Source organism: Oncorhynchus masou, unplaced genomic scaffold (assembly GCF_036934945.1).
Source record: "Oncorhynchus masou masou isolate Uvic2021 unplaced genomic scaffold, UVic_Omas_1.1 unplaced_scaffold_2220, whole genome shotgun sequence".
Taxonomy (NCBI): Eukaryota; Metazoa; Chordata; class Actinopteri; order Salmoniformes; family Salmonidae; genus Oncorhynchus; species Oncorhynchus masou.
Window position 1 is genome coordinate 8,024 of NW_027008694.1, and position 24,698 is coordinate 32,721.

At 47.9% G+C, this 24,698-nt stretch overlaps 1 protein-coding gene across 7 annotated transcripts; it reads left to right on the forward strand.

Moving 5' to 3' along the window:
* Window positions 1-489: 489 nt before the first annotated feature.
* Window positions 490-24,010, forward strand: LOC135533105 (casein kinase I-like). Of its 7 annotated transcripts, none has more exons than XM_064960510.1 (9): window positions 490-812; window positions 2,516-2,601; window positions 3,667-3,751; window positions 4,986-5,131; window positions 14,409-14,492; window positions 14,989-15,255; window positions 15,609-15,710; window positions 22,338-22,444; window positions 22,669-24,010. In XM_064960510.1, the coding sequence occupies exons 1-9, from the start codon at window positions 530-532 to the stop codon at window positions 22,718-22,720; spliced, it is 1,212 nt and encodes a 403-aa protein (XP_064816582.1). In that variant the 5' UTR covers window positions 490-529; the 3' UTR covers window positions 22,721-24,010. The 7 variants fall into 7 exon arrangements, with proteins under 7 accessions (XP_064816582.1, XP_064816581.1, XP_064816585.1 ...); XM_064960509.1 differs by having other exon boundaries at window positions 491-812; window positions 4,983-5,131; XM_064960511.1 differs by lacking the exon at window positions 490-812 and adding an exon at window positions 1,016-1,044 and having other exon boundaries at window positions 4,983-5,131; window positions 22,669-24,009.
* The last annotated feature ends 688 nt before the right edge of the window (window positions 24,011-24,698 follow it).

A 24,698-nucleotide genomic window follows, 5' to 3' on the forward strand; every position in this document is an offset into this window, starting at 1 on the left:
TGTCCATATGTCACCATTTTGTATCGCTAATTCCTATTGTTTAGATTTGTTTCGTTTTTTCCAATTTTGCCAGAAGTTGTGTGTGTTTATGGACTCCTCAATTAGTGTCAGCTGCTTGCTGTTGGAATGTGCTTTTTTGGTTCTGAGTGTACGTTTCCAGAGTTTTAAAGTCTCACAGTAATGAAGCCGTAATTCACCATTATTTGGTTGGATAGTGTTCTAAGTTTATTCCTTATAATGTTACAATCTGCATCAAACCAGTTGTCATTTGTGGTCTTCTTTTTAATTTTTTAAAATCAATTTCAGTCGTGCTTCTTTTGCTGTTTGCCTGAATATAAAGTTTATGTTTTGTACTGATAGATTGATGTCTGTACTGTGGGACAGTGAGTGACAACGTCAGCCTTGCACCATGTCTCCTGCAGAATGATGACATCAACATCTTTCAGATGTTTGTTGAACTTCAGTGCTGAACTCTTCAGTCCAAAGGTTAATGAGTTTAGGGCCTGAATGTTCCACATGCTAACTGATAATGATTTCATGTTGCAAAGAGGACCTCTTTCCCTCCCCCCTCTCCCAGATCACGCGGATGGAGTTCGTCCACACCAGGAGTCTGATCTACCGGGACGTGAAGCCAGAGAACTTCCTGGTTGGCCGGCCCGGCAGCAAGCGGCAGCACACAATCCACATCATAGACTTCGGCCTGGCCAAAGAGTACATTGATCCTGAGACCAAGAAACACATCCCTTACAGGGAGCACAAGAGCCTGACTGGCACCGCACGTTACATGAGCATCAATACTCACCTGGGCAAAGGTAAACAGCTTGACATGCACCACACATTACATGAGCATCAATACTCACCTGGGCAGAGGTAAACAGCCTGACATGCACCACACATTACATGAGCATCAATACTCACCTGGGCAGAGGTAAACAGCCTGACGGGCACCACACATTACATGAGCATCAATACTCACCTGGGCAGAGGTAAACAGCCTGACATGCACCACACATTACATGAGCATCAATACTCACCTGGGCAGAGGTAAACAGCCTGACGGGCACCACGCCCTACATGAGCATCAATACACACCTGAGCAGAGGTAAACAGCCTGATTTGATGTACTCTGTATGATCCAGGTGATCCCATTGATAAAATATAGTTGACCAGAAAGACCCAAAAAGACACATGACAAAGATGGAGGAAGAGGAGTGTTTCCGATGACATCATTAGTGTGCATCGTGATTTTTTTTTTTAAAACCAATTATGAGGAGGCATTGCCTTCTGATTGGTAGACGATGTCATTGGAAACACTTACCTTCTTCCTCAAATATATTTCACTCCAAAAAAATAGAAATGCTCCATTTTCACATGTTGATGTTGGGGCGGTGCTGGAAAGGATATGAAGGTGTCCCTTTAAGCCTGAATTAATTTGTCTTGTTTAAATCAGTGGATGTCCTCGTTGAAATCTCCAATCCAATCCCGTATTAGTCTGTCATGTTACTTTTGGAGGTGACAGGAAGTCGAACCAAAGTGCTGCTATTCCAGGGTGGACCCTGAGATAACAGCTGTCATGTGTTTTTCTACACCAGTCTTTTGAATCAGGGTGGATAGTTATGGAGCTGTTTTCTGGTTTAGTCCATCTGCTTCAACAGTTGGGATTGGTCAGCATCCGCAGCGAACTAATCGCTGCAGCTGTACATAGTCCATCTAATCTATCTACCTCATCGCCATATTGTTTTCATTTACTTTTCTGCTCTTTTGCACAGCAGTATCTCTACTTGCACATCATCATCTGCTCATCTATCACTCCAGTGTTAATATGCTAAATTGTAATTACTGCGCTACTATGGTCTATTGCCTTACCACCTCATGCCTTTTGCACACACTGTAAATAGACTTTCTTTTTCTTCTATTGTGTTGTTGACTGTACGTGTGTTTACTCCATGTGTAACTCTGTTGTGTCGCACTGCTTTGCTTTATCTTGGCCAGGTCGCAGTTGTAAATGAGAACTTGTTCTCAACTGGCCTACCTGGTTAAATAAAGGTGTTCTCAACTGGCCTACCTGGTTAAATAAAGGTGTTCTCAACTGGCCTACCTGGTTAAATAAAGGTGTTCTCAACTGGCCTACCTGGTTAAATAAAGGTGTTCTCAACTGGCCTACCTGGTTAAATAAAGGGTTAGGGTTATATATATAACTACCTGGTTAAATAAAGGGTTAGGGTTATATAACTACCTGGTTAAATAAAGGTGTTCTCAACTGGCCTACCTGGTTAAATAAAGGGTTAGGGTTATATATATAACTACCTGGTTAAATAAAGGGTTAGGGTTATATAACTACCTGGTTAAATAAAGGTGTTCTCAACTGGCCTACCTGGTTAAATAAAGGTGAAATGTATAGAAAAATAAAACAATTCTGTGATTTTCTCTTAGTTGGAACTCATTTGTTCCTGTGTTTGAAATGGGCTTGTGTGTGTGTCTCTGAAACTGTGTTTTGTTTCCTGTCTCTCTGCAGAACAAAGCAGGAGAGATGACCTGGAAGCTCTAGGTCACATGTTCATGTACTTCCTGCGAGGCAGTCTGCCCTGGCAAGGCCTGAAGGTAGGAACAAACACACCTTAAGGTTAGGAACTAATGTAATGTCACACACACTACACTAAACAATTCCCATATGTTATTAGTTGATTAAAGGTCCAGCTAGTTACTGTTGATTTAAATGTGGTCCAGCTAGTTACTGTTGATTTAAAGGTGGTCCAGCTAGTTACTGTTGGTTTAAAGGTGGTCCAGCTCGTTACTGTTGATTAAAGGTGGTCCAGCTCGTTAGTGTTGATTTAAAGGTGGTCCAGCTAGTTACTGTTAATTAAAGGTGGTCCAGCTAGTTACTGTTGTTCAGTTGATCAAAGGTCCAGCTAGTTACTGTTGATTAAAGGTGGTCCAGCTAGTTACTGTTGATTAAAGGTCCAGCTAGTCTGTCCTTGCTGTCTTATCAGTTCAGACAGACACACAGCCGTCAGTCACATGTCTCTATGCACATCACTAACTGAACACGCTGACCGTCGTGTTTCACATGACATTGTTCAGAGAGAAAGTTGTCTGTTGTGTGAAACCTATATCAAAGTTAGCCATCACAATTCCCTGATTGGTCCGTTTATCCTTTAACACTTCTGGTATTTCATTCCAGAATTAAACATTCCCGACAGGCAATGAAGTCTGTCTGTTTCTCTCTGTCTCTGTCTCTCTCTCTGTCTCTCTCTCTGTCTCTCTCTCTGTCTCTCTGTCTCTCTCTCTGTCTCTCTCTCTGTCTCTCTCTCTGTCTCTCTCTCTGTCTCTCTCTCTGTCTCTCTCTCTGTCTCTCTCTCTGTCTCTCTCTCTGTCTCTCTCTCTGTCTCTCTCTCTGTCTCTCTCTCTGTCTCTGTCTCTGTCTCTCTCTCTGTCTCTGTCTCTCTCTCTGTCTCTCTCTCTGTCTCTCTCTCTGTCTCTCTCTCTGTCTCTCTCTCTGTCTCTCTCTCTGTCTCTCTCTCTGTCTCTGTCTCTGTCTCTGTCTCTCTCTCTGTCTCTCTCTCTGTCTCTCTCTCTGTCTCTCTCTCTGTCTCTCTCTCTGTCTCTCTCTCTGTCTCTCTGTCTCTCTCTCTCTCTCTCTCTCTCTCTCTCTCTCCGCCCCCCCAGGCAGACACTCTGAAGGAGCGCTATCAGAAGATAGGTGACACCAAGAGAGCCACGCCCATCGAGGTGCTATGTGAGAGCTTCCCAGGTCTGTGTATCTGTCTTCCTGAATTACAACAGTTACTGAACAGTATTATTAGGTACACCCATCTAGTACGGGATCGGACCCCCCTTTGCCTCTAGACGTTGTTCAGTTGGTATCAAGGGACCTACGCCACACCGTTACACCACCAGCCTGCACCGTTGAGGTGCTATGTGAGAGCTTCCCAGGTCCAGGTACACCCATCTAGTACGGGATCGGACCCCCCTTTGCCTCTAGACGTTGTTCAGTTGGTATCAAGGGACCTACGCCACACCGTTACACCACCAGCCTGCACCGTTGAGGTGCTATGTGAGAGCTTCCCAGGTCCAGGTACACTCATCTAGTAGGGGATCGGACCCCCCTTTGCCTCTAGACGTTGTTCAGTTGGTATCAAGGGACCTAACGCGTCCCAGGAAAACATTGCCCACACCGTTACACCACCAGCCTGCACCGTTGAGGTGCTATGTGAGAGCTTCCCAGGTCCAGGTACACCCATCTAGTACGGGATCGGACCCCCCTTTGCCTCTAGACGTTGTTCAGTTGGTATCAAGGGACCTACGCCACACCGTTACACCACCAGCCTGCACCGTTGAGGTGCTATGTGAGAGCTTCCCAGGTCCAGGTACACCCATCTAGTAGGGGATCGGACCCCCCTTTGCCTCTAGACGTTGTGGTATCAAGGGACCTACGCCACACCGTTACACCACCAGCCTGCACCGTTGAGGTGCTATGTGAGAGCTTCCCAGGTCCAGGTACACCCATCTAGTAGGGGATCGGACCCCCCTTTGCCTCTAGACGTTGTTCAGTTGGTATCAAGGGACCTACGCCACACCGTTACACCACCAGCCTGCACCGTTGAGGTGCTATGTGAGAGCTTCCCAGGTCCAGGTACACTCATCTAGTAGGGGATCGGACCCCCCTTTGCCTCTAGACGTTGTTCAGTTGGTATCAAGGGACCTACGCCACACCGTTACACCACCAGCCTGCACCGTTGAGGTGCTATGTGAGAGCTTCCCAGGTCCAGGTACACCCATCTAGTACGGGATCGGACCCCCCTTTGCTCTAGACGTTGTGGTATCATCACCATGACAACAAGGTGTTTTCTTTCTGAATGAATAGAACAGGTGTGGTATCATCACCATTGTGGTATCATCACCATGACAACGAGGTGTTTTCTTTCTGAATGAATAGAACAGGTGTGATCCTACCTGAATGTAACGTGTGTGTCTCCCTGTAGAAGAGATGGCCACCTACCTGCGTTATGTGCGGCGCCTGGATTTCTTTGAGAAGCCGGACTACGACTACTTACGCAAACTCTTCACCGACCTCTTCGATAGCAACGGCTACGTCTTTGATTACGAGTACGACTGGGTCGGCAAGCCACTGGTCAGTCCCTGGTATTACCCCTCAGTCCTAACCCTAACCCCTCAGTGCTAACCCTAGTATTACCCCTCATCCTAACCCTAGTATTACCCCTCAGTCCTAACCCTAGTATTACCCCTCAGTCCTAACCCTAGTATTACCCCTCAGTGCTAACCCTAGTATTACCCCTCAGTCCTAACCCTAGTATTACCCCTCAGTCCTAACCCTAGTATTACCCCTCAGTGCTAACCCTAGTATTACCGCTCAGTCCTAACCCTAGTATTACCCCTCAGTCCTAACCCTAACCCCTCAGTCCTAACCCTAGTATTACCCCTCAGTGCTAACCCTAGTATTACCCCTCAGTCCTAACCCTAGTATTACCCCTCAGTCCTAACCCTAGTATTACCCCTCAGTGCTAACCCTAGTATTACCCCTCAGTCCTAACCCTAGTATTACCCCTCAGTGCTAACCCTAGTATTACCCCTCAGTCCTAACCCTAGTATTACCCCTCAGTGCTAACCCTAGTATTACCCCTCAGTGCTAACCCTAGTATTACCCCTCAGTCCTAACCCTAGTATTACCCCTCAGTGCTAACCCTAGTATTACCCCTCAGTCCTAACCCTAGTATTACCCCTCAGTCCTAACCCTAGTATTACCCCTCAGTGCTAACCCTAGTATTACCCCTCAGTCCTAACCCTAGTATTACCCCTCAGTCCTAACCCTAGCCCCTCAGTCCTAACCCTAGTATTACCCCTCAGTCCTAACCCTAGTATTACCCCTCAGTGCTAACCCTAGTATTACCCCTCAGTCCTAACCCTAGCCCCTCAGTCCTAACCCTAGTATTACCCCTCAGTGCTAACCCTAGTATTACCCCTCAGTCCTAACCCTAGCCCCTCAGTCCTAACCCTAGTATTACCCCTCAGTGCTAACCCTAGTATTACCCCTCAGTCCTAACCCTAGTATTACCCCTCAGTGCTAACCCTAGTATTACCCCTCAGTCCTAACCCTAGTATTACCCCTCAGTCCTAACCCTAGTATTACCCCTCAGTCCTAACCCTAGTATTACCCCTCAGTGCTAACCCTAGTATTACCCCTCAGTCCTAACCCTAGTATTACCCCTCAGTCCTAACCCTAGTATTACCCCTCAGTCCTAACCCTAGTATTACCCCTCAGTGCTAACCCTAGTATTACCCCTCAGTGCTAACCCTAGTATTACCCCTCAGTCCTAACCCTAGTATTACCCCTCAGTGCTAACCCTAGTATTACCCCTCAGTCCTAACCCTAGTATTACCCCTCAGTGCTAACCTAGTATTACCCCTCAGTCCTAACCCTAGTATTACCCCTCAGTGCTAACCCTAGTATTACCCCCTCAGTCCTAACCCTAGTATTACCCCTCAGTGCTAACCCTAGTATTACCCCTCAGTCCTAACCCTAGTATTACCCCTCAGTGCTAACCCTAGTATTACCCCTCAGTCCTAACCCTAGTATTACCCCTCAGTCCTAACCCTAGTATTACCCCTCAGTCCTAACCCTAGTATTACCCCTCAGTGCTAACCCTAGTATTACCCCTCAGTCCTAACCCTAGTATTACCCCTCAGTCCTAACCCTAGTATTACCCCTCAGTCCTAACCCTAGTATTACCCCTCAGTCCTAACCCTAGTATTACCCCTCAGTGCTAACCCTAGTATTACCCCTCAGTCCTAATCCTAACCCCTCAGTCCTAATCCTAACCCCTCAGTCCTAACCCTAGTATTACCCCTCAGTGCTAACCCTAGTATTACCCCTCAGTCCTAATCCTAACCCCTCAGTCCTAATCCTAACCCCTCAGTCCTAACCCTAGTATTACCCCTCAGTCCTAACCCTAGTATTACCCCTCAGTGCTAACCCTAACCCCTCAGTGCTAACCCTAGTATTACCCCTCAGTCCTAACCCTAGTATTACCCCTCAGTCCTAACCCTAGTATTACCCCTCAGTCCTAACCCTAGTATTACCCCTCAGTCCTAACCCTAGTATTACCCCTCAGTCCTAACCCTAGTATTACCCCTCAGTCCTAGCCCTAGTATTACCCCTCAGTCCTAACCCTAGTATTACCCCTCAGTCCTAACCCTAGTATTACCCCTCAGTGCTAACCCTAGTATTACCCCTCAGTGCTAACCCTAGTATTACCCCTCAGTCCTAATCCTAACCCCTCAGTCCTAATCCTAACCCCTCAGTCCTAATCCTAACCCCTCAGTCCTAATCCTAACCCCTCAGTCCTAATCCTAACCCCTCAGTCCTAACCCTAGTATTACCCCTCAGTCCTAACCCTAGTATTACCCCTCAGTCCTAACCCTAGTATTACCCCTCAGTCCTAACCCTAGTATTACCCCTCAGTCCTAACCCTAGTATTACCCCTCAGTCCTAACCCTAGTATTACCCCTCAGTCCTAATCCTAACCCCTCAGTCCTAATCCTAACCCCTCAGTCCTAACCCTAACCCCTTTGTCCTAACCCTAGTATTACCCCTCAGTGCTAACCCTAGTATTACCCCTCAGTCCTAACCCTAGCCCCTCAGTCCTAACCCTAGCCCCTCAGTCCTAACCCTAGCCCCTAATTTCTAACCCTAACCCCTCATTTCTAACCCTTTCCCCTCAGTCCTAACCCTAGCCCCTCATTTCTAACCCTAACCCCTCATTTCTAACCCTTTCCCCTCAGTCCTAACCCTAGCCCCTCATTTCTAACCCTAGCCCCTCATTTCTAACCCTAGCCCCTCAGTCCTAACCCTAGCCCTTCAGTCCTAACCCTAGCCCTTCAGTCCTAACCCTAGCCCCTCAGTCCTAACCCTAGTATTACCCCTCAGTGCTAACCCTAGTATTACCCCTCAGTGCTAACCCTAGTATTACCCCTCAGTGCTAACCCTAACCCCTCAGTGCTAACCCTAGTATTACCCCTCATCCTAACCCTAGTATTACCCCTCAGTCCTAACCCTAGTATTACCCCTCAGTGCTAAACCTAGTATTACCCCTCAGTCCTAACCCTAGTATTACCCCTCAGTGCTAACCCTAGTATTACCCCTCAGTCCTAGCCCTAGTATTACCCCTCAGTGCTAACCCTAGTATTACCCCTCAGTCCTAACCCTAGTATTACCCCTCAGTGCTAACCCTAGTATTACCCCTCAGTGCTAACCCTAGTATTACCCCTCAGTCCTAACCCTAGTATTACCCCTCAGTGCTAACCCTAGTATTACCCCTCAGTCCTAACCCTAACCCCTCAGTCCTAACCCTAGTATTACCCCTCAGTCCTAACCCTAGTATTACCCCTCAGTGCTAACCCTAGTATTACCCCTCAGTGCTAACCCTAACCCCTCAGTCCTAACCCTAGTATTACCCCTCAGTGCTAACCCTAGTATTACCCCTCAGTGCTAACCCTAGTATTACCTCTCAGTGCTAACCCTAGTATTACCCCTCAGTCCTAGCCCTAGTATTACCCCTCAGTGCTAACCCTAGTATTACCCCTCAGTCCTAACCCTAACCCCTCAGTCCTAACCCTAGTATTACCCCTCAGTCCTAACCCTAGTATTACCCCTCAGTGCTAACCCTAGTATTACCCCTCAGTCCTAACCCTAGTATTACCCCTCAGTGCTAACCCTAGTATTACCCCTCAGTCCTAGCCCTAGTATTACCCCTCAGTGCTAACCCTAGTATTACCCCTCAGTGCTAACCCTAGTATTACCCCTCAGTGCTAACCCTAGTATTACCCCTCAGTGCTAACCCTAGTATTACCCCTCAGTCCTAACCCTAGTATTACCCCTCAGTCCTAACCCTAGTATTACCCCTCAGTCCTAGCCCTAGTATTACCCCTCAGTGCTAACCCTAGTATTACCCCTCAGTCCTAGCCCTAGTATTACCCCTCAGTCCTAACCCTAGTATTACCCCTCAGTCCTAACCCTAACCCCTCAGTCCTAACCCTAGTATTACCCCTCAGTCCTAACCCTAGTATTACCCCCTCAGTCCTAACCCTAGTATTACCCCTCAGTCCTAACCCTAACCCCTCAGTCCTAACCCTAGTATTACCCCTCAGTGCTAACCCTAGTATTACCCCTCAGTCCTAACCCTAGTATTACCCCTCAGTCCTAACCCTAGTATTACCCCCTCAGTCCTAACCCTAGTATTACCCCTCAGTCCTAGCCCTAGTATTACCCCTCAGTCCTAACCCTAGTATTACCCCTCAGTCCTAACCCTAGTATTACCCCTCAGTCCTAACCCTAGTATTACCCCTCAGTCCTAGCCCTAGTATTACCCCTCAGTCCTAACCCTAGTATTACCCCTCAGTCCTAACCCTAGTATTACCCCTCAATCCTAACCCTAGTATTACCCCTCAGTCCTAGCCCTAGTATTACCCCTCAGTCCTAACCCTAGTATTACCCCTCAGTGCTAACCCTAACCCCTCAGTGCTAACCCTAGTATAACCCCTCAGTCCTAACCCTAGTATTACCCCTCAGTCCTAGCCCTAGTATTACCCCTCAGTCCTAACCCTAGTATTACCCCTCAGTCCTAACCCTAACCCCTCAGTCCTAACCCTAGTATTACCCCTCAGTCCTAACCCTAGTATTACCCCTCAGTCCTAACCCTAACCCCTCAGTCCTAACCCTAGTATTACCCCTCAGTCCTAACCCTAGTATTACCCCTCAGTCCTAACCCTAACCCCTCAGTGCTAACCCTAGTATTACCCCTCAGTCCTAACCCTAGTATTACCCCTCAGTCCTAACCCTAACCCCTCAGTCCTAACCCTAGTATTACCCCTCAGTCCTTACCCTAGTATTACCCCTCAGTCCTAGCCCTAGTATTACCCCTCAGTCCTAACCCTAGTATTACCCCTCAGTCCTAACCCTAGTATAACCCCTCAGTCCTAACCCTAGTATTACCCCTCAGTCCTAAACCCTAGTCCTACCCTTACCCCTCAGTCCTAACCCTAGTATTACCCCTCAGTCCTAACCCTAGTATTACCCCTCAGTCCTAACCCTAGTATTACCCCTCAGTCCTAACCCTAGTATTACCCCTCAGTCCTAACCCTAGTATTACCCCTCAGTCCTAACCCTAGTATTACCCCTCAGTCCTAATCCTAGTATTACCCCTCAGTCCTAACCCTAGTATTACCCCTCAGTCCTAACCCTAGTATTACCCCTCAGTCCTAACCCTAACCCCTCAGTGCTAACCCTAGTATTACCCCTCAGTCCTAACCCTAGTATTACCCCTCAGTCCTAACCCTAGTATTACCCCTCAGTCCTAACCCTAACCCCTCAGTCCTAACCCTAGTATTACCCCTCAGTGCTAACCCTAGTATTACCCCTCAGTCCTAACCCTAGTATTACCCCTCAGTCCTAACCCTAGTATTACCCCTCAGTGCTAACCCTAACCCCTCAGTCCTAACCCTAGTATTACACCTCAGTCCTAACCCTAGTATTACCCCTCAGTCCTAACCCTAGTATTACCCCTCAGTCCTAACCCTAACCCCTCAGTCCTAACCCTAGTATTACCCCTCAGTGCTAACCCTAGTATTACCCCTCAGTCCTAACCCTAGTATTACCCCTCAGTCCTAACCCTAGTATTACCCCTCAGTCCTAACCCTAGTATTACCCCTCAGTCCTAACCCTAGTATTACCCCTCAGTGCTAACCCTAACCCCTCAGTCCTAACCCTAGTATTACCCCTCAGTCCTAACCCTCGTATTACCCCTCAGTCCTAACCCTAGTATTACCCCTCAGTCCTAACCCTAGTATTACCCCTCAGTCCTAACCCTAGTATTACCCCTCAGTCCTTACCCTAGTATTACCCCTCAGTCCTAACCCTAGTATTACCCCTCAGTCCTAACCCTAGTATTACCCCCTCAGTCCTAACCCTAGTATTACCCCTCAGTCCTAACCCTTGTATTACCCCTCAGTCCTTACCCTAGTATTACCCCTCAGTCCTAACCCTAGTATTACCCCTCAGTCCTAACCCTAGTATTACCCCTCAGTGCTAACCCTAGTATTACCCCTCAGTGCTAACCCTAGTATTACCCCTCAGTCCTAACCCTAGTATTACCCCTCAGTGCTAACCCTAGTATTACCCCTCAGTCCTAACCCTAGTATTACCCCTCAGTCCTAACCCTAACCCCTCAGTCCTAACCCTGGTATTACCCCTCAGTCCTAACCCTAACCCCTCAGTCCTAACCCTAGTATTACCCCTCAGTGCTAACCCTAGTATTACCCCTCAGTCCTAACCCTAGTATTACCCCTCAGTCCTAACCCTAGTATTACCCCTCAGTCCTTACCCTAGTATTACCCCTCAGTCCTAACCCTAGTATTACCCCTCAGTCCTAACCCTAGTATTACCCCTCAGTGCTAACCCTAGTATTACCCCTCAGTGCTAACCCTAGTATTACCCCTCAGTCCTAACCCTAGTATTACCCCTCAGTCCTAACCCTAGTATTACCCCTCAGTCCTAACCCTAGTATTACCCCTCAGTCCTAACCCTAGTATTACCCCTCAGTCCTAACCCTAACCCCTCAGTGCTAACCCTAGTATTACCCCTCAGTCCTAATCCTAGTATTACCCCTCAGTGCTAACCCTAGTATTACCCCTCAGTCCTAACCCTAGTATTACCCCTCAGTCCTAACCCTAACCCCTCAGTCCTAACCCTAGTATTACCCCTCAGTGCTAACCCTAGTATTACCCCTCAGTCCTAACCCTAGTATTACCCCTCAGTCCTAACCCTAGTATTACCCCTCAGTCCTAACCCTAGTATTACCCCTCAGTCCTAACCCTAGTATTACCCCTCAGTGCTAACCCTAGTATTACCCCTCAGTCCTAACCCTAGTATTACCCCTCAGTCCTAACCCTAGTATTACCCCTCAGTCCTAACCCTAGTATTACCCCTCAGTCCTAACCCTAGTATTACCCCTCAGTGCTAACCCTAGTATTACCCCTCAGTGCTAACCCTAGTATTACCCCTCAGTCCTAACCCTAGTATTACCCCTTAGTCCTAACCCTAGTATTACCCCTCAGTCCTAACCCTAGTATTACCCCTCAGTGCTAACCCTAGCCCCTCAGTCCTAACCCTAGTATTACCCCTCAGTCCTAACCCTAGCCCCTCAGTCCTAACCCTAGTATTACCCCTCAGTCCTAACCCTAGTATTACCCCTCAGTGCTAACCCTAGTATTACCCCTCAGTCCTAACCCTAACCCCTCAGTCCTAACCCTAGTATTACCCCTCAGTCCTAACCCTAGTATTACCCCTCAGTCCTAACCCTAGTATTACCCCTCAGTCCTAACCCTAGTATTACCCCTCAGTCCTAACCCTAGTATTACCCCTCAGTGCTAACCCTAGTATTACCCCTCAGTGCTAACCCTAGTATTACCCCTCAGTGCTAACCCTAGTATTACCCCTCAGTGCTAACCCTAGTATTACCCCTCAGTGCTAACCCTAGTATTACCCCTCAGTCCTAGCCCTAGTATTACCCCTCAGTCCTAACCCTAGTATTACCCCTCAGTGCTAACCCTAGTATTACCCCTCAGTGCTAACCCTAGTATTACCCCTCAGTCCTAGCCCTAGTATTACCCCTCAGTCCTAGCCCTAGTATTACCCCTCAGTGCTAACCCTAGTATTACCCCTCAGTGCTAACCCTAGTATTACCCCTCAGTCCTAACCCTAGTATTACCCCTCAGTGCTAACCCTAGTATTACCCCTCAGTCCTAACCCTAGTATTACCCCTCAGTCCTAACCCTAGCCCCTCAGTCCTAACCCTAGTAATACCCCTCAGTCCTAACCCTAGTATTACCCCTCAGTCCTAACCCTAGTATTACCCCTCAGTGCTAACCCTATAATTACCCCTCAGTCCTAGCCCTAGTATTACCCCTCAGTCCTAACCCTAGTATTACCCCTCAGTGCTAACCCTAGTATTACCCCTCAGTCCTAACCCTAGTATTACCCCTCAGTCCTAACCCTAGTATTACCCCTCAGTCCTAACCCTAGTATTACCCCTCAGTGCTAACCCTAGTATTACCCCTCAGTCCTAACCCTAACCCCTCAGTCCTAACCCTAGTATTACCCCTCAGTGCTAACCGTAGTATTACCCCTTAGTCCTAACCCTAGTATTACCCCTCAGTCCTAACCCTAGTATTACCCCTCATTTCTAACCCTAGCCCCTCATTTCTAACCCTAGCCCCTCATTTCTAACCCTAGCCCCTCAGTCCTAACCCTAAACCCTCCGTATTACTGTAGTATTACCCCTATGTCATAGATTTGATGTATATAGTTGAGTGAGTTCTATTTGTAACTTTAGCCAATAGTAGTGCACTATGTGTAGGAAATTACAGGGTTCCATTTGGGACATTGCTCTGATGAACAGCTTGATGTAGGACATTGCTCTGATGAATAGCTTGATGTAGGATATGGCTCTGATGAACAGCTTGATGTAGGACATGGCTCTGATGAACAGCTTGATGTAGGACATGGCTCTGATGAACAGCTTGATGTAGGACATGGCTCTGATGAACAGCTTGATGTAGGACATGGCTCTGATGAACAGCTTGATGTAGGACATGGCTCTGATGAACAGCTTGATGTAGGACATGGCTCTGATGAACAGCTTGATGTAGGACATGGCTCTGATGAACAGCTTGATGTAGGACATGGCTCTGAACAGCTTGATGTAGGACATGGCTCTGATGAACAGCTTGATGTGGGTCATGGTTCTGATGAACAGCTTGATGTGGGACATGGCTCTGATGAACAGCTTGATGTGGAACATGGCTCTGATGAACAGCTTGATGTGGGACATGGCTCTGATGAACAGCTTGATGTGGGACATGGCTCTGATGAACAGCTTGATGTGGGACATGGCTCTGATGAACAGCTTGATGTGGGACATGGCTCTGATGAACAGCTTGATGTGGGACATGGCTCTGATGAACAGCTTGATGTGGGACATGGCTCTGATGAACAGCTTGATGTGGGACATGGCTCTGATGAACAGCTTGATGTGGGACATGGCTCTGATGAACAGCTTGATGTGGGACATGGCTCTGATGAACAGCTTGATGTGGGACATGGCTCTAATGAACAGCTTGATGTGGGACATGGCTCTGATGAACAGCTTGATGTAGGACATGGCTCTGATGAACAGCTTGATGTAGGACATGGCTCTGATGAACAGCTTGATGTAGGACATGGCTCTGATGAACAGCTTGATGTAGGATATGGCTCCGATGAACAGCTTGATGTAGGATATGGCCCACTCCTATTGGCCCTTTAGTTAATGATGACCTTTAACCTCTGTCCTCAGCCCACTCCTATTGGTCCAGTCCCCAGTGAGCCCCTCCTACAGTCCAGCAGCAGAGACAAGGCAGTGCAGCAGACCAAAAACCAGGTAGGACACACACTGAACACACACACACACATACACTGAACACACACACACACACTGATCACACACACAAACATACACTGAACATGTGTTCCAAATTGGCAGCTTCTTACTAACTGTAGCCTGGTCCCAGATCTGTAGCCTGGGTCCCAGATCTGTAGCCTGGGTCCCAGATCTGTAGCCTGGGTCCCAGATCTGTAGCCTGGGTCCCAGATCTGTAGCCTGGGTCCCAGATCTGTAGCCTGGGTCCCAGATCTGTAGCCTGGGTCCCAGATCTGTAGCCTGGGTCCCAGATCTGTAGCCTGGGTCCCAGATCTGTTGGTGCTTTTGCCTACTCCTACTCTGATTGTCAAGCCAAACAGTTCGTCACAACAGTTCCATAAGGAGTTGGCAAGAGAGCAAAAACAGACAGGTATCCAGGCTCTATTAAAGCAACTAGAAACAGACTGGTATCCAGGTTAAACTAACTGTATAACTGGCCTTACTCATCAAACCACAGATTGCCACTGACAATGCCACCAGACCCACCAACCGAATCCAGTCTCATAACAGCAGCACCAGAACCACCAACCGAAGCCAGTCTCATAACAGCAGCACCAGACCCACCAACCGAAGCCAGTCTCATAGCAGCAGCTTGTTCAGTCTCAGCTCACACCAGTGGCTTCTACAGCCGCTTGTGTTTCTTCATGTCACACGAGTTGTCTTCTGTCATGCACTCCTCCTCACGTGCACTCTTTTCTTCCCCCATCACCGCACCGCCCCTCAGGTCTGTCTGTCCTCCGGTAGAGCAGTGTCTAAGTAGCTGCCGAACTGCTGACCGGGAGAGAGACGTCTTTAAACACTGTTTTTCTGTTTCTTTCCTCCTCCACCATCTCCTCCCTCTACTTCCTCCCTCACCATCTCCTCCCTCTACTTCCTCCCTCACCATCTCCTCCCTCTACTTCCTCCCTCACCATCTCCTCCCTCTACTTCCTCCCTCACCATCTCCTCCCTCTACTTCCTCCCTCACCATCTCATCCTTCACCATCTCCTCCCTCTACTTCCTCCTTCACCATCTCCTCCCTCTACTTCCTCCTTCACCATCTCCTCCCTCTACTTCCTCCTTTGCTGTCGTGCCAGTCGCCAGAACCCAAAGGAAGTGATTCCCAGCCCACTCCAGTGACCAATAGGGAGCTGCTGGGGTCCCATCTAGCAGCTGATAGGCTGGGGGGCTCTGTCCAGGTACTGGGCTGTGGGCGTCGCCCCGCAATGTTCAACACTCTGCCTCTTGTCTCTTGCTTTCTTTCTCCTTGTTTTTCCTCTCCTAGCTCTCTTTCTGCAGCACTAGTCTCTGCTCACGTTTTTCTTTCTCCAACGCATTCTCCTTACCCACTTTTTCCCTCACAATGTGCACACTTCATACTAGGCTTATATCCTACCGGGTCCGAGGGACTAACTGTATCCTGCTGGGGCCGAGGGACTAACTGTATCCTACCGGGGGCGAGGGACTAGCTGTATCCTACCGGGGGCGAGGGACTAGCTGTATCCTACCGGGGGCGAGGGACTAGCTGTATCCTACCGGGGCTGAGGGACTAGCTGTATCCTACCGGGGGCGAGGGACTAGCTGTATCCTACCGGGGGCGAGGGACTAGCTGTATCCTACCGGGGGCGAGGGACTAGCTGTATCCTACCGGGGCTGAGGGACTAGCTGTATCCTACCGGGGCTGAGGGACTAGCTGTATCCTACCGGGGCTGAGGGACTAGCTGTATCCTACCGGGGCTGAGGGACTAGCTGTATCCTACCGGGGCCGAGGGACTAGCTGTATCCTACCGGGGCCGAGGGACTAGCTGTATCCTACCGGGGCCGTGGGACTAGCTGTATCCTACCGGGCCGAGGGACTAGCTGTATCCTACCGGGGCCGAGGGACTAGCTGTATCCTACCGGGGCCGAGGGACTAGCTGTATCCTACCGGGGCCGAGGGACTAGCTGTATCCTACCGGGGCCGAGGGACTAGCTGTATCCTACCGGGGCCGAGGGACTAGCTGTATCCTACCGGGCCGAGGGACTAGCTGTATCCTACCGGGGCCGAGGGACTAGCTGTATCCTACCGGGGCCGAGGGACTAGCTGTATCCTACCGGGGCCGAGGGACTAGCTGTATCCTACCGGGGCCGAGGGACTAGCTGTATCCTACCGGGGCCGAGGGACTAGCTGTATCCTACCGGGGCCGAGGGACTAGCTGTATCCTACCGGGGCCGAGGGACTAGCTGTATCCTACCGGGGCCGAGGGACTAGCTGTGTCCTACCGGGGCCGAGGGACTAGCTGTGTCCTACCGGGGCCGAGGGACTAGCTGTGTCCTACCGGGGCCGAGGGACTAGCTGTGTCCTACCGGGGCCGAGGGACTAGCTGTGTCCTACCGGGGCCGAGGGACTAGCTGTGTCCTACCGGGGCCGAGGGACTAGCTGTGTCCTACCGGGGCCGAGGGACTAGCTGTGTCCTACCGGGGCCGAGGGACTAGCTGTCTCCTACCGGGGCCGAGGGACTAGCTGTCTCCTACCGGGGCCGAGGGACTAGCCGTCTCCTACCGGGGCCGAGGGACTAGCCGTCTCCTACCGGGGCCGAGGGTCTAACCCTATCCTACCGGGGCCGAGGGTCTAACCCTATCCTACCGGGGCCGAGGGACGAATAATGCTACTGGGGCGATTGTCTAGCCCTATCCTACTGGGGCCGAGGGACTAATAATGCTACTGGGGCGAGGGATTAATAATGCTACTGGGGCCGAGGGACTAATAATGCTACTGGGGCCGAGGGACTAATAATGCTACTGGGCTGAGGGTCTAACTCTATCCTACTGGGGCCGAGGGACTAATAATGCTACTGGGGCGAGGGACTAATAATGCTACTGGGACGAGGGACTAATAATGCTACTGGGGCCGAGGTACTAATAATGCTACTGGGGCCGAGGGACTAATAATGCTACTGGGCCGAGGGACTAACTCTATCCTACTGGGGCCGAGGGACTAATAATGCTGCTGGGGCGAGGGACTAATAATGCTGCTGGGGCGAGGGACTAATAATGCTACTGGGACGAGGGACTAATAATGCTACTGGGGCCGAGGTACTAATAATGCTACTGGGGCCGAGGGACTAATAATGCTACTGGGCCGAGGGACTAACTCTATCCTACTGGGGCCGAGGGACTAATAATGCTGCTGGGGCGAGGGACTAATAATGCTGCTGGGGCGAGGGACTAATAATGCTACTGGGGCGAGGGACTAATAATGCTACTGGGGCGAGGGACTAATAATGCTACTGGGGCCGAGGGTCTAACTCTATCCTACTGGGGCCGAGGGACGAATAATGCTACTGGGCCGAGGGACTAACTCTATCCTACTGGGGCCGAGGGACTAATAATGCTGCTGGGGCGAGGGACTAATAATGCTACTGGGGCGAGGGACTAATAATGCTACTGGGGCGAGGGACTAATAATGCTACTGGGGCCGAGGGTCTAACTCTATCCTACTGGGGCCGAGGGACGAATAATGCTACTGGGCCGAGGGACTAACTCTATCCTACTGGGGCCGAGGGACTAATAATGCTACTGGGGCCGAGGGACTAATAATGCTACTGGGGCCGAGGGACTAATAATGCTACTGGGGCCGAGGGTCTAACTCTATCCTACTGGGGCCGAGGGACGAATAATGCTACTGGGCCGATGGACTAATAATGCTGCAGGGGCGAGGGACTAATAATGCTACTGGGGCCGAGGGACTAATAATGCTACTGGGGCCGAGGGTCTAACCCTATCCTACTGGGGCCGAGGGACGAATAATGCTACTGGGGCCGAGGGACGAATAATGCTACTGGGCCGAGGGACTAATAATGCTACTGGGGCCGAGGGACGAATAATGCTACTGGGGCCGAGGGACTAATAATGCTGCTGGGGCGAGGGACTAATAATGCTACTGGGGCCGAGGGTCTAACCCTATCCTACTGGGGCCGAGGGTCTAACTCTATCCTACTGGGGCCGAGGGACGAATAATGCTACTGGGGCGATTGTCTAACCCTATCCTACTGGGGCGAGGGACTAATAATGCTACTGGGGCGAGGGACTAATAATGCTACTGGGGCGAGGGACTAATAATGCTACTGGGGCGAGGGACTAATAATGCTATTGGGGCGAGGGACTAATAATGCTACTGGGGCGAGGGACTAATAATGCTACTGGGGCGAGGGACTAACTCTATCCTACTGGGGCGAGGGACGAACTCTATCCTACTGGGGCGAGGGACTAATAATGCTACTGGGGCGAGGGACTAATAATGCTACTGGGCCGAGGGACTAATAATGCTACTGGGGCGAGGGACTAACTCTATCCATCTGGGGCGAGGGACTAATAATGCTACTGGGCCGAGGGACTAATAATGCTACTGGGCCGAGGGACTAACTCTATCCATCTGGGGCGAGGGACTAATAATGCTACTGGGCCGAGGGACTAACTCTATCCATCTGGGGCGAGGGACTAATAATGCTACTGGGCCGAGGGACTAACTCTATCCTACTGGGGCGAGGGACTAATAAAGCTACTGGAGCGAGGGTCTAATAATGCTACTGGGCCGAGGGTCTAATAATGCTACTGGGCCGAGGGACTAACTCTATCCATCTGGGCCGAGGGACTAACTCTATCCTACTGAAGCCGAGGAACTAACTATATCCATCTGGGGCGAGGGACTAATAATGCTACTGGGGCGAGGGTCTAATAATGCTACTGGGCCGAGGGACTAATAATGCTACTGGGCCGAGGGACTAATAATGCTACTGGGTCGAGGGACTAATAATGCTACTGGTGCGAGGGACTAATAATGCTGCTGGGGCGAGGGACTAATAATGCTACTGGGGCGAGGGACTAATAATGCTACTGGGGCGAGGGACTAATAATGCTACTGGGGCGAGGGACTAATAATGCTACTGGGGCGAGGGACTAATAATGCTACTGGGGCGAGGGACTAATAATGCTACTGGGCCGAGGGACTAATAATGCTACTGGGGCGAGGGACTAACTGTGGGAGAGACAGTGACTTAAGGAAAACTTGTGCTATTAGAATGTTTCATCATCTAGAACTGAGGTCACCTTGTGGTTGGTCGCAAGTCTTATATAGATGGATGTAATCAATGTAATACCATCTAGTGTGGGCAGCGTTCAGTGTCATTTGTTTGCACCCCAAATGCCCTATGTAGTGCACTACTTTTGACCAGAGCCACATGGGCCCTGGTTAACAGTAGTTTGCTATATAGGGCATATGGGACCATCTCAGAAGGGGCCATTGTTGGCTGGAGCATTAAGTCACTGTAAGAGGGATCAAGTAGCCAGCTGAACATGCAGTCTGATCACATCATTTCTATAACAGGACAGTGGAAACTTCAAATGTTTCTGGAATCACACAACCATCTTGAGGAAACCAGTTTTCATCTCATAACATTAGGCAACATTACAAATGATTATGACCGAGTTTGTGAGCTGAGAGTGAGACTTCTGAATGTATTGAGTAGAAGATATGATTGTCTGTCATGTAGAATAGGGAATCATGTCTGCTCTATTCATTACATTTCTATCATGTAGAATAGGGATTCATGTCTGCTCTATTCATTACATTTCTATCATGTAGAATAGGGAATCATGTCGGCTCTATTCATTACATTTCTATCATGTAGAATAGGGAATCATGTTGGCTCTATTCATTACATTTATATCATGTAGAATAGGGAATCGTGTTGGCTCTATTCATTACATTCATATCATGTAGAATAGGGAATCGTGTTGGCTCTATTCATTACATTTATATCATGTAGAATAGGGAATCGTGTTGGCTCTATTCATTACATTTCTATCATGTAGAATAGGGAATTGTGTTGGCTCTATTCATTACATTTATATCATGTAGAATAGGGAATCGTGTTGGCTCTATTCATTACATTTATATCATGTAGAATAGGGAATCGTGTTGGCTCTATTCATTACATTTATATCATGTAGAATAGGGAATCGTGTTGGCTCTATTCATTACATTTATATCATGTAGAATAGGGAATCGTGTTGGCTCTATTCATTACATTTATATCATGTAGAATAGGGAATCGTGTTGGCTCTATTCATTACATTTCTATCATGTAGAATAGGGAATCGTGTTGGCTCTATTCATTACATTTATATCATGTCGAATAGGGAATCGTGTTGGCTCTATTCATTACATTTATATCATGTAGAATAGGGAATCGTGTTGGCTCTATTCATTACATTTATATCATGTAGAATAAGGAATCGTGTTGGCTCTATTCATTACATTTATATCATGTAGAATATGGAATCGTGTCGGCTCTATTCATTACATTTATATCATGTAGAATAGGGAATCGTGTCGGCTCTATTCATTACATTTATATCATGTAGAATAGGGAATCGTGTCGGCTCTATTCATTACATTTATATCATGTAGAATAGGGAATCGTGTTGGCTCTATTCATTACATTTCTATCATGTAGAATAGGGAATCGTGTTGGCTCTATTCATTACATTTATATCATGTAGAATAGGGAATCGTGTTGGCTCTATTCATTACATTTCTATCATGTAGAATAGGGAATCGTGTTGGCTCTATTCATTACATTTCTATCATGTAGAATAGGGAATCGTGTCGGCTCTATTCATTACATTTCTATCATGTAGAATAGGGAATCGTGTCGGCTCTATTCATTACATTTATATCATGTAGAATAGGGAATCGTGTCGGCTCTATTCATTACATTTATATCATGTAGAATAGGGAATCGTGTCGGCTCTATTCATTACATTTATATCATGTAGAATAGGGAATCGTGTCGGCTCTATTCATTACATTTATATCATGTAGAATAGGGAATCGTGTCGGCTCTATTCATTACATTTATATCATGTAGAATAGGGAATCGTGTTGGCTCTATTCATTACATTTCTATCATGTAGAATAGGGAATCGTGTTGGCTCTATTCATTACATTTATATCATGTAGAATAGGGAATCGTGTTGGCTCTATTCATTACATTTATATCATGTAGAATAGGGAATCGTGTTGGCTCTATTCATTACATTTATATCATGTAGAATAGGGAATCGTGTTGGCTCTATTCATTACATTTATATCATGTAGAATAGGGAATCGTGTTGGCTCTATTCATTACATTTATATCATGTAGAATAGGGAATCGTGTTGGCTCTATTCATTACATTTATATCATGTAGAATAGGGAATCGTGTTGGCTCTATTCTTTACATTTATATCATGTAGAATAGGGAATCGTGTTGGCTCTATTCATTACATTTATATCATGTAGAATAGGGAATCGTGTTGGCTCTATTCATTACATTTATATCATGTAGAATAGGGAATCGTGTTTGCTCTATTCATTACATTTATATCATGTAGAATAGGGAATCGTGTCGGCTCTATTCATTACATTTATATCATGTAGAATAGGGAATCGTGTCGGCTCTATTCATTACATTTATATCATGTAGAATAGGGAATCGTGTCGGCTCTATTCATTATATTTATATCATGTAGAATAGGGAATCGTGTTGGCTCTATTCATTATATTTATATCATGTAGAATAGGGAATCGTGTTGGCTCTATTCATTACATTTCTATCATGTAGAATAGGGAATCGTGTTGGCTCTATTCATTACATTTCTATCATGTAGAATAGGGAATCGTGTTGGCTCTATTCATTACATTTCTATATACAACATTCAGAAGTCTCATAATAAGTGACCTTAGATATTTTGGACCATAATAAGCCGCCATTGTCTGGTGGTCTATGATGCTCCCCTTCAGGTGTTGAGTTCAACCAATGGGGAGCTGAATACAGACGACCCGACGGCGGGCCACTCCAATGCACCCATCACTGCCCCGGCCGAGGTGGAGGTGGCCGACGACACTAAGTGAGATGGATGCCCCTTTCTCTCTACCCCTTCACTTTACCCCTTCCCTCTACCCCTTCCCCCTGCCCTCTACCCCTTCCCCCTGCCCTCTACCCCTTCCCCCTGCCCTCTACCTCCTCCCTTCCCTCTACCCCCCTGCCTTCCCTCTACCCCCCTGCCCTCTACCCCTTCGTTTTTTCAATGTTATAATCTCATCCTATTGTTGTTCCTTTGTTCTGTTTCAGGTGCTGCTGTTTCTTTACGAGGAGGAAGAGGAAAGGCCTTCAGAGACACTAGTGAAGAAGAGGAAAGGCCTTCAGAGACACTAGTGAAGAAGAGGAAAGGCCTCCAGAGACACTAGTGAAGAAGAGGAAAGGCCTTCAGAGACACTAGTGAAGAAGAGGAAAGGCCTCCAGAGACACTAGTGAAGAAGAGGAAAGGCCTCCAGAGACACTAGTGAAGAAGAGGAAAGGCCTCCAGAGACACTAGTGAAGAAGAGGAAAGGCCTTCAGAGACACTAGTGAAGAAGAGGAAAGGCCTTCAGAGACACTAGTGAAGAAGAGGAAAGGCCTTCAGAGACACTAGTGAAGAAGAGGAAAGGCCTCCAGAGACACTAGTGAAGAAGAGGAAAGGCCTCCAGAGACACTAGTGAAGAAGAGGAAAGGCCTTCAGAGACACTAGTGAAGAAGAGGAAAGGCCTCCAGAGACACTAGTGAAGAAGAGGAAAGGCCTCCAGAGACACTAGTGAAGAAGAGGAAAGGCCTTCAGAGACACTAGTGAAGAAGAGGAAAGGCCTTCAGAGACACTAGTGAAGAAGAGGAAAGGCCTTCAGAGACACTAGTGAAGAGAAGGAGAAGAAGGAGGAGTTGTTGGAAACCACACTGACAGACTGACAGAGGGAAGGAAGCAGTACTGAAACTGAGCTGAGCCCAGTACTCTACACCCTCCTCTCTGTCTGTCTTACTCTGTATGTGTTCAGTTAGAGCGCCACCTGTTGACCCTCCTACAGTACTACAACAGACTGGTGACGTGCCGCTACAGACGGACAGGACACAATGGGACAGAACCATGACTGTCTGTGCTTGGACCCGTTTTATATTATAAACCTGAAGAAGAAGATTGTAAGGAATAAATGTGTATATTTCTATGAGGATGGATGGATGGATGGATGGATGGATGGATGGATGGATGGATGGATGGATGGATGGATGGACGGACGGATGGACAAGGCCTGAAGATGAGCTCATGATGGGTGGATGAATGGATAAATGAATGAAGAGAGCCAGGAACGACCTGAGAAATCATAAATAAGAGACTATTAAAAGGACAGAGATCAAACTGTTGTCTGTGTTCCATTTTAACGTGCTGAACATTGACAGAGGAGGACAGACTAAACTGTAACACAACAATGTGCTCCATTTACAAAGTCGTTTTTATTTGTGGGATCAACATTAAGAGCCTAGAAGGAACTCCACTCCAGAATAACAGTGTGTCATACAGACAGGAACTCCAGAATAACAGTGTGTCATACAGACAGGAACTCCAGAATAACAGTGTGTCATACAGACAGGAACTCCAGAATAACAGTGTGTCATACAGACAGGAACTCCAGAATAACAGTGTGTCATACAGACAGGAACTCCAGAATAACAGTGTGTCATACAGACAGGAACTCCAGAATAACAGTGTGTCATACAGACAGGAACTCCAGAATAACAGTGTGTCATACAGACAGGAACTCCAGAATAACAGTGTGTCATACAGACAGGAACTCCAGAATAACAGTGTGTCATACAGACAGGAACTCCAGAATAACAGTGTGTCATACAGACAGGAACTCCAGAATAACAGTGTGTCATACAGACAGGAACTCCAGAATAACAGTGTGTCATACAGACAGGAACTCCAGAATAACAGTGTGTCATACAGACAGGAACTCCAGAATAACAGTGTGTCATACAGACAGGAACTCCAGAATAACAGTGTGTCATACAGACAGGAACTCCAGAATAACAGTGTGTCATACAGACAGGAACTCTAGAATAACAGTGTGTCATACAGACAGGAACTCCAGAATAACAGTGTGTCATACAGACAGGAACTCCAGAATAACAGTGTGTCATACAGACAGGAACTCCAGAATAACAGTGTGTCATACAGACAGGAACTCCAGAATAACAGTGTGTCATACAGACAGGAACTCCAGAATAACAGTGTGTCATACAGACAGGAACTCTAGAATAACAGTGTGTCATACAGACAGGAAAGAAATACA

Excerpts from the sequence above, each read along its gene's own strand:
- LOC135533105 (XM_064960509.1), top strand. The coding sequence starts at position 530 with ATGATTTCATGTTGCAAAGAGGACCTCTTTCCCTCCCCCCTCTCCCAG. Across the intron at positions 3,752-4,982 it reads GCTATGTGAGAGCTTCCCAG|AAGAGATGGCCACCTACCTG; the intron begins GTCTGTGTATCT and ends GTCTCCCTGTAG. Across the intron at positions 14,493-14,988 it reads TGCAGCAGACCAAAAACCAG|ATTGCCACTGACAATGCCAC; the intron begins GTAGGACACACA and ends ATCAAACCACAG.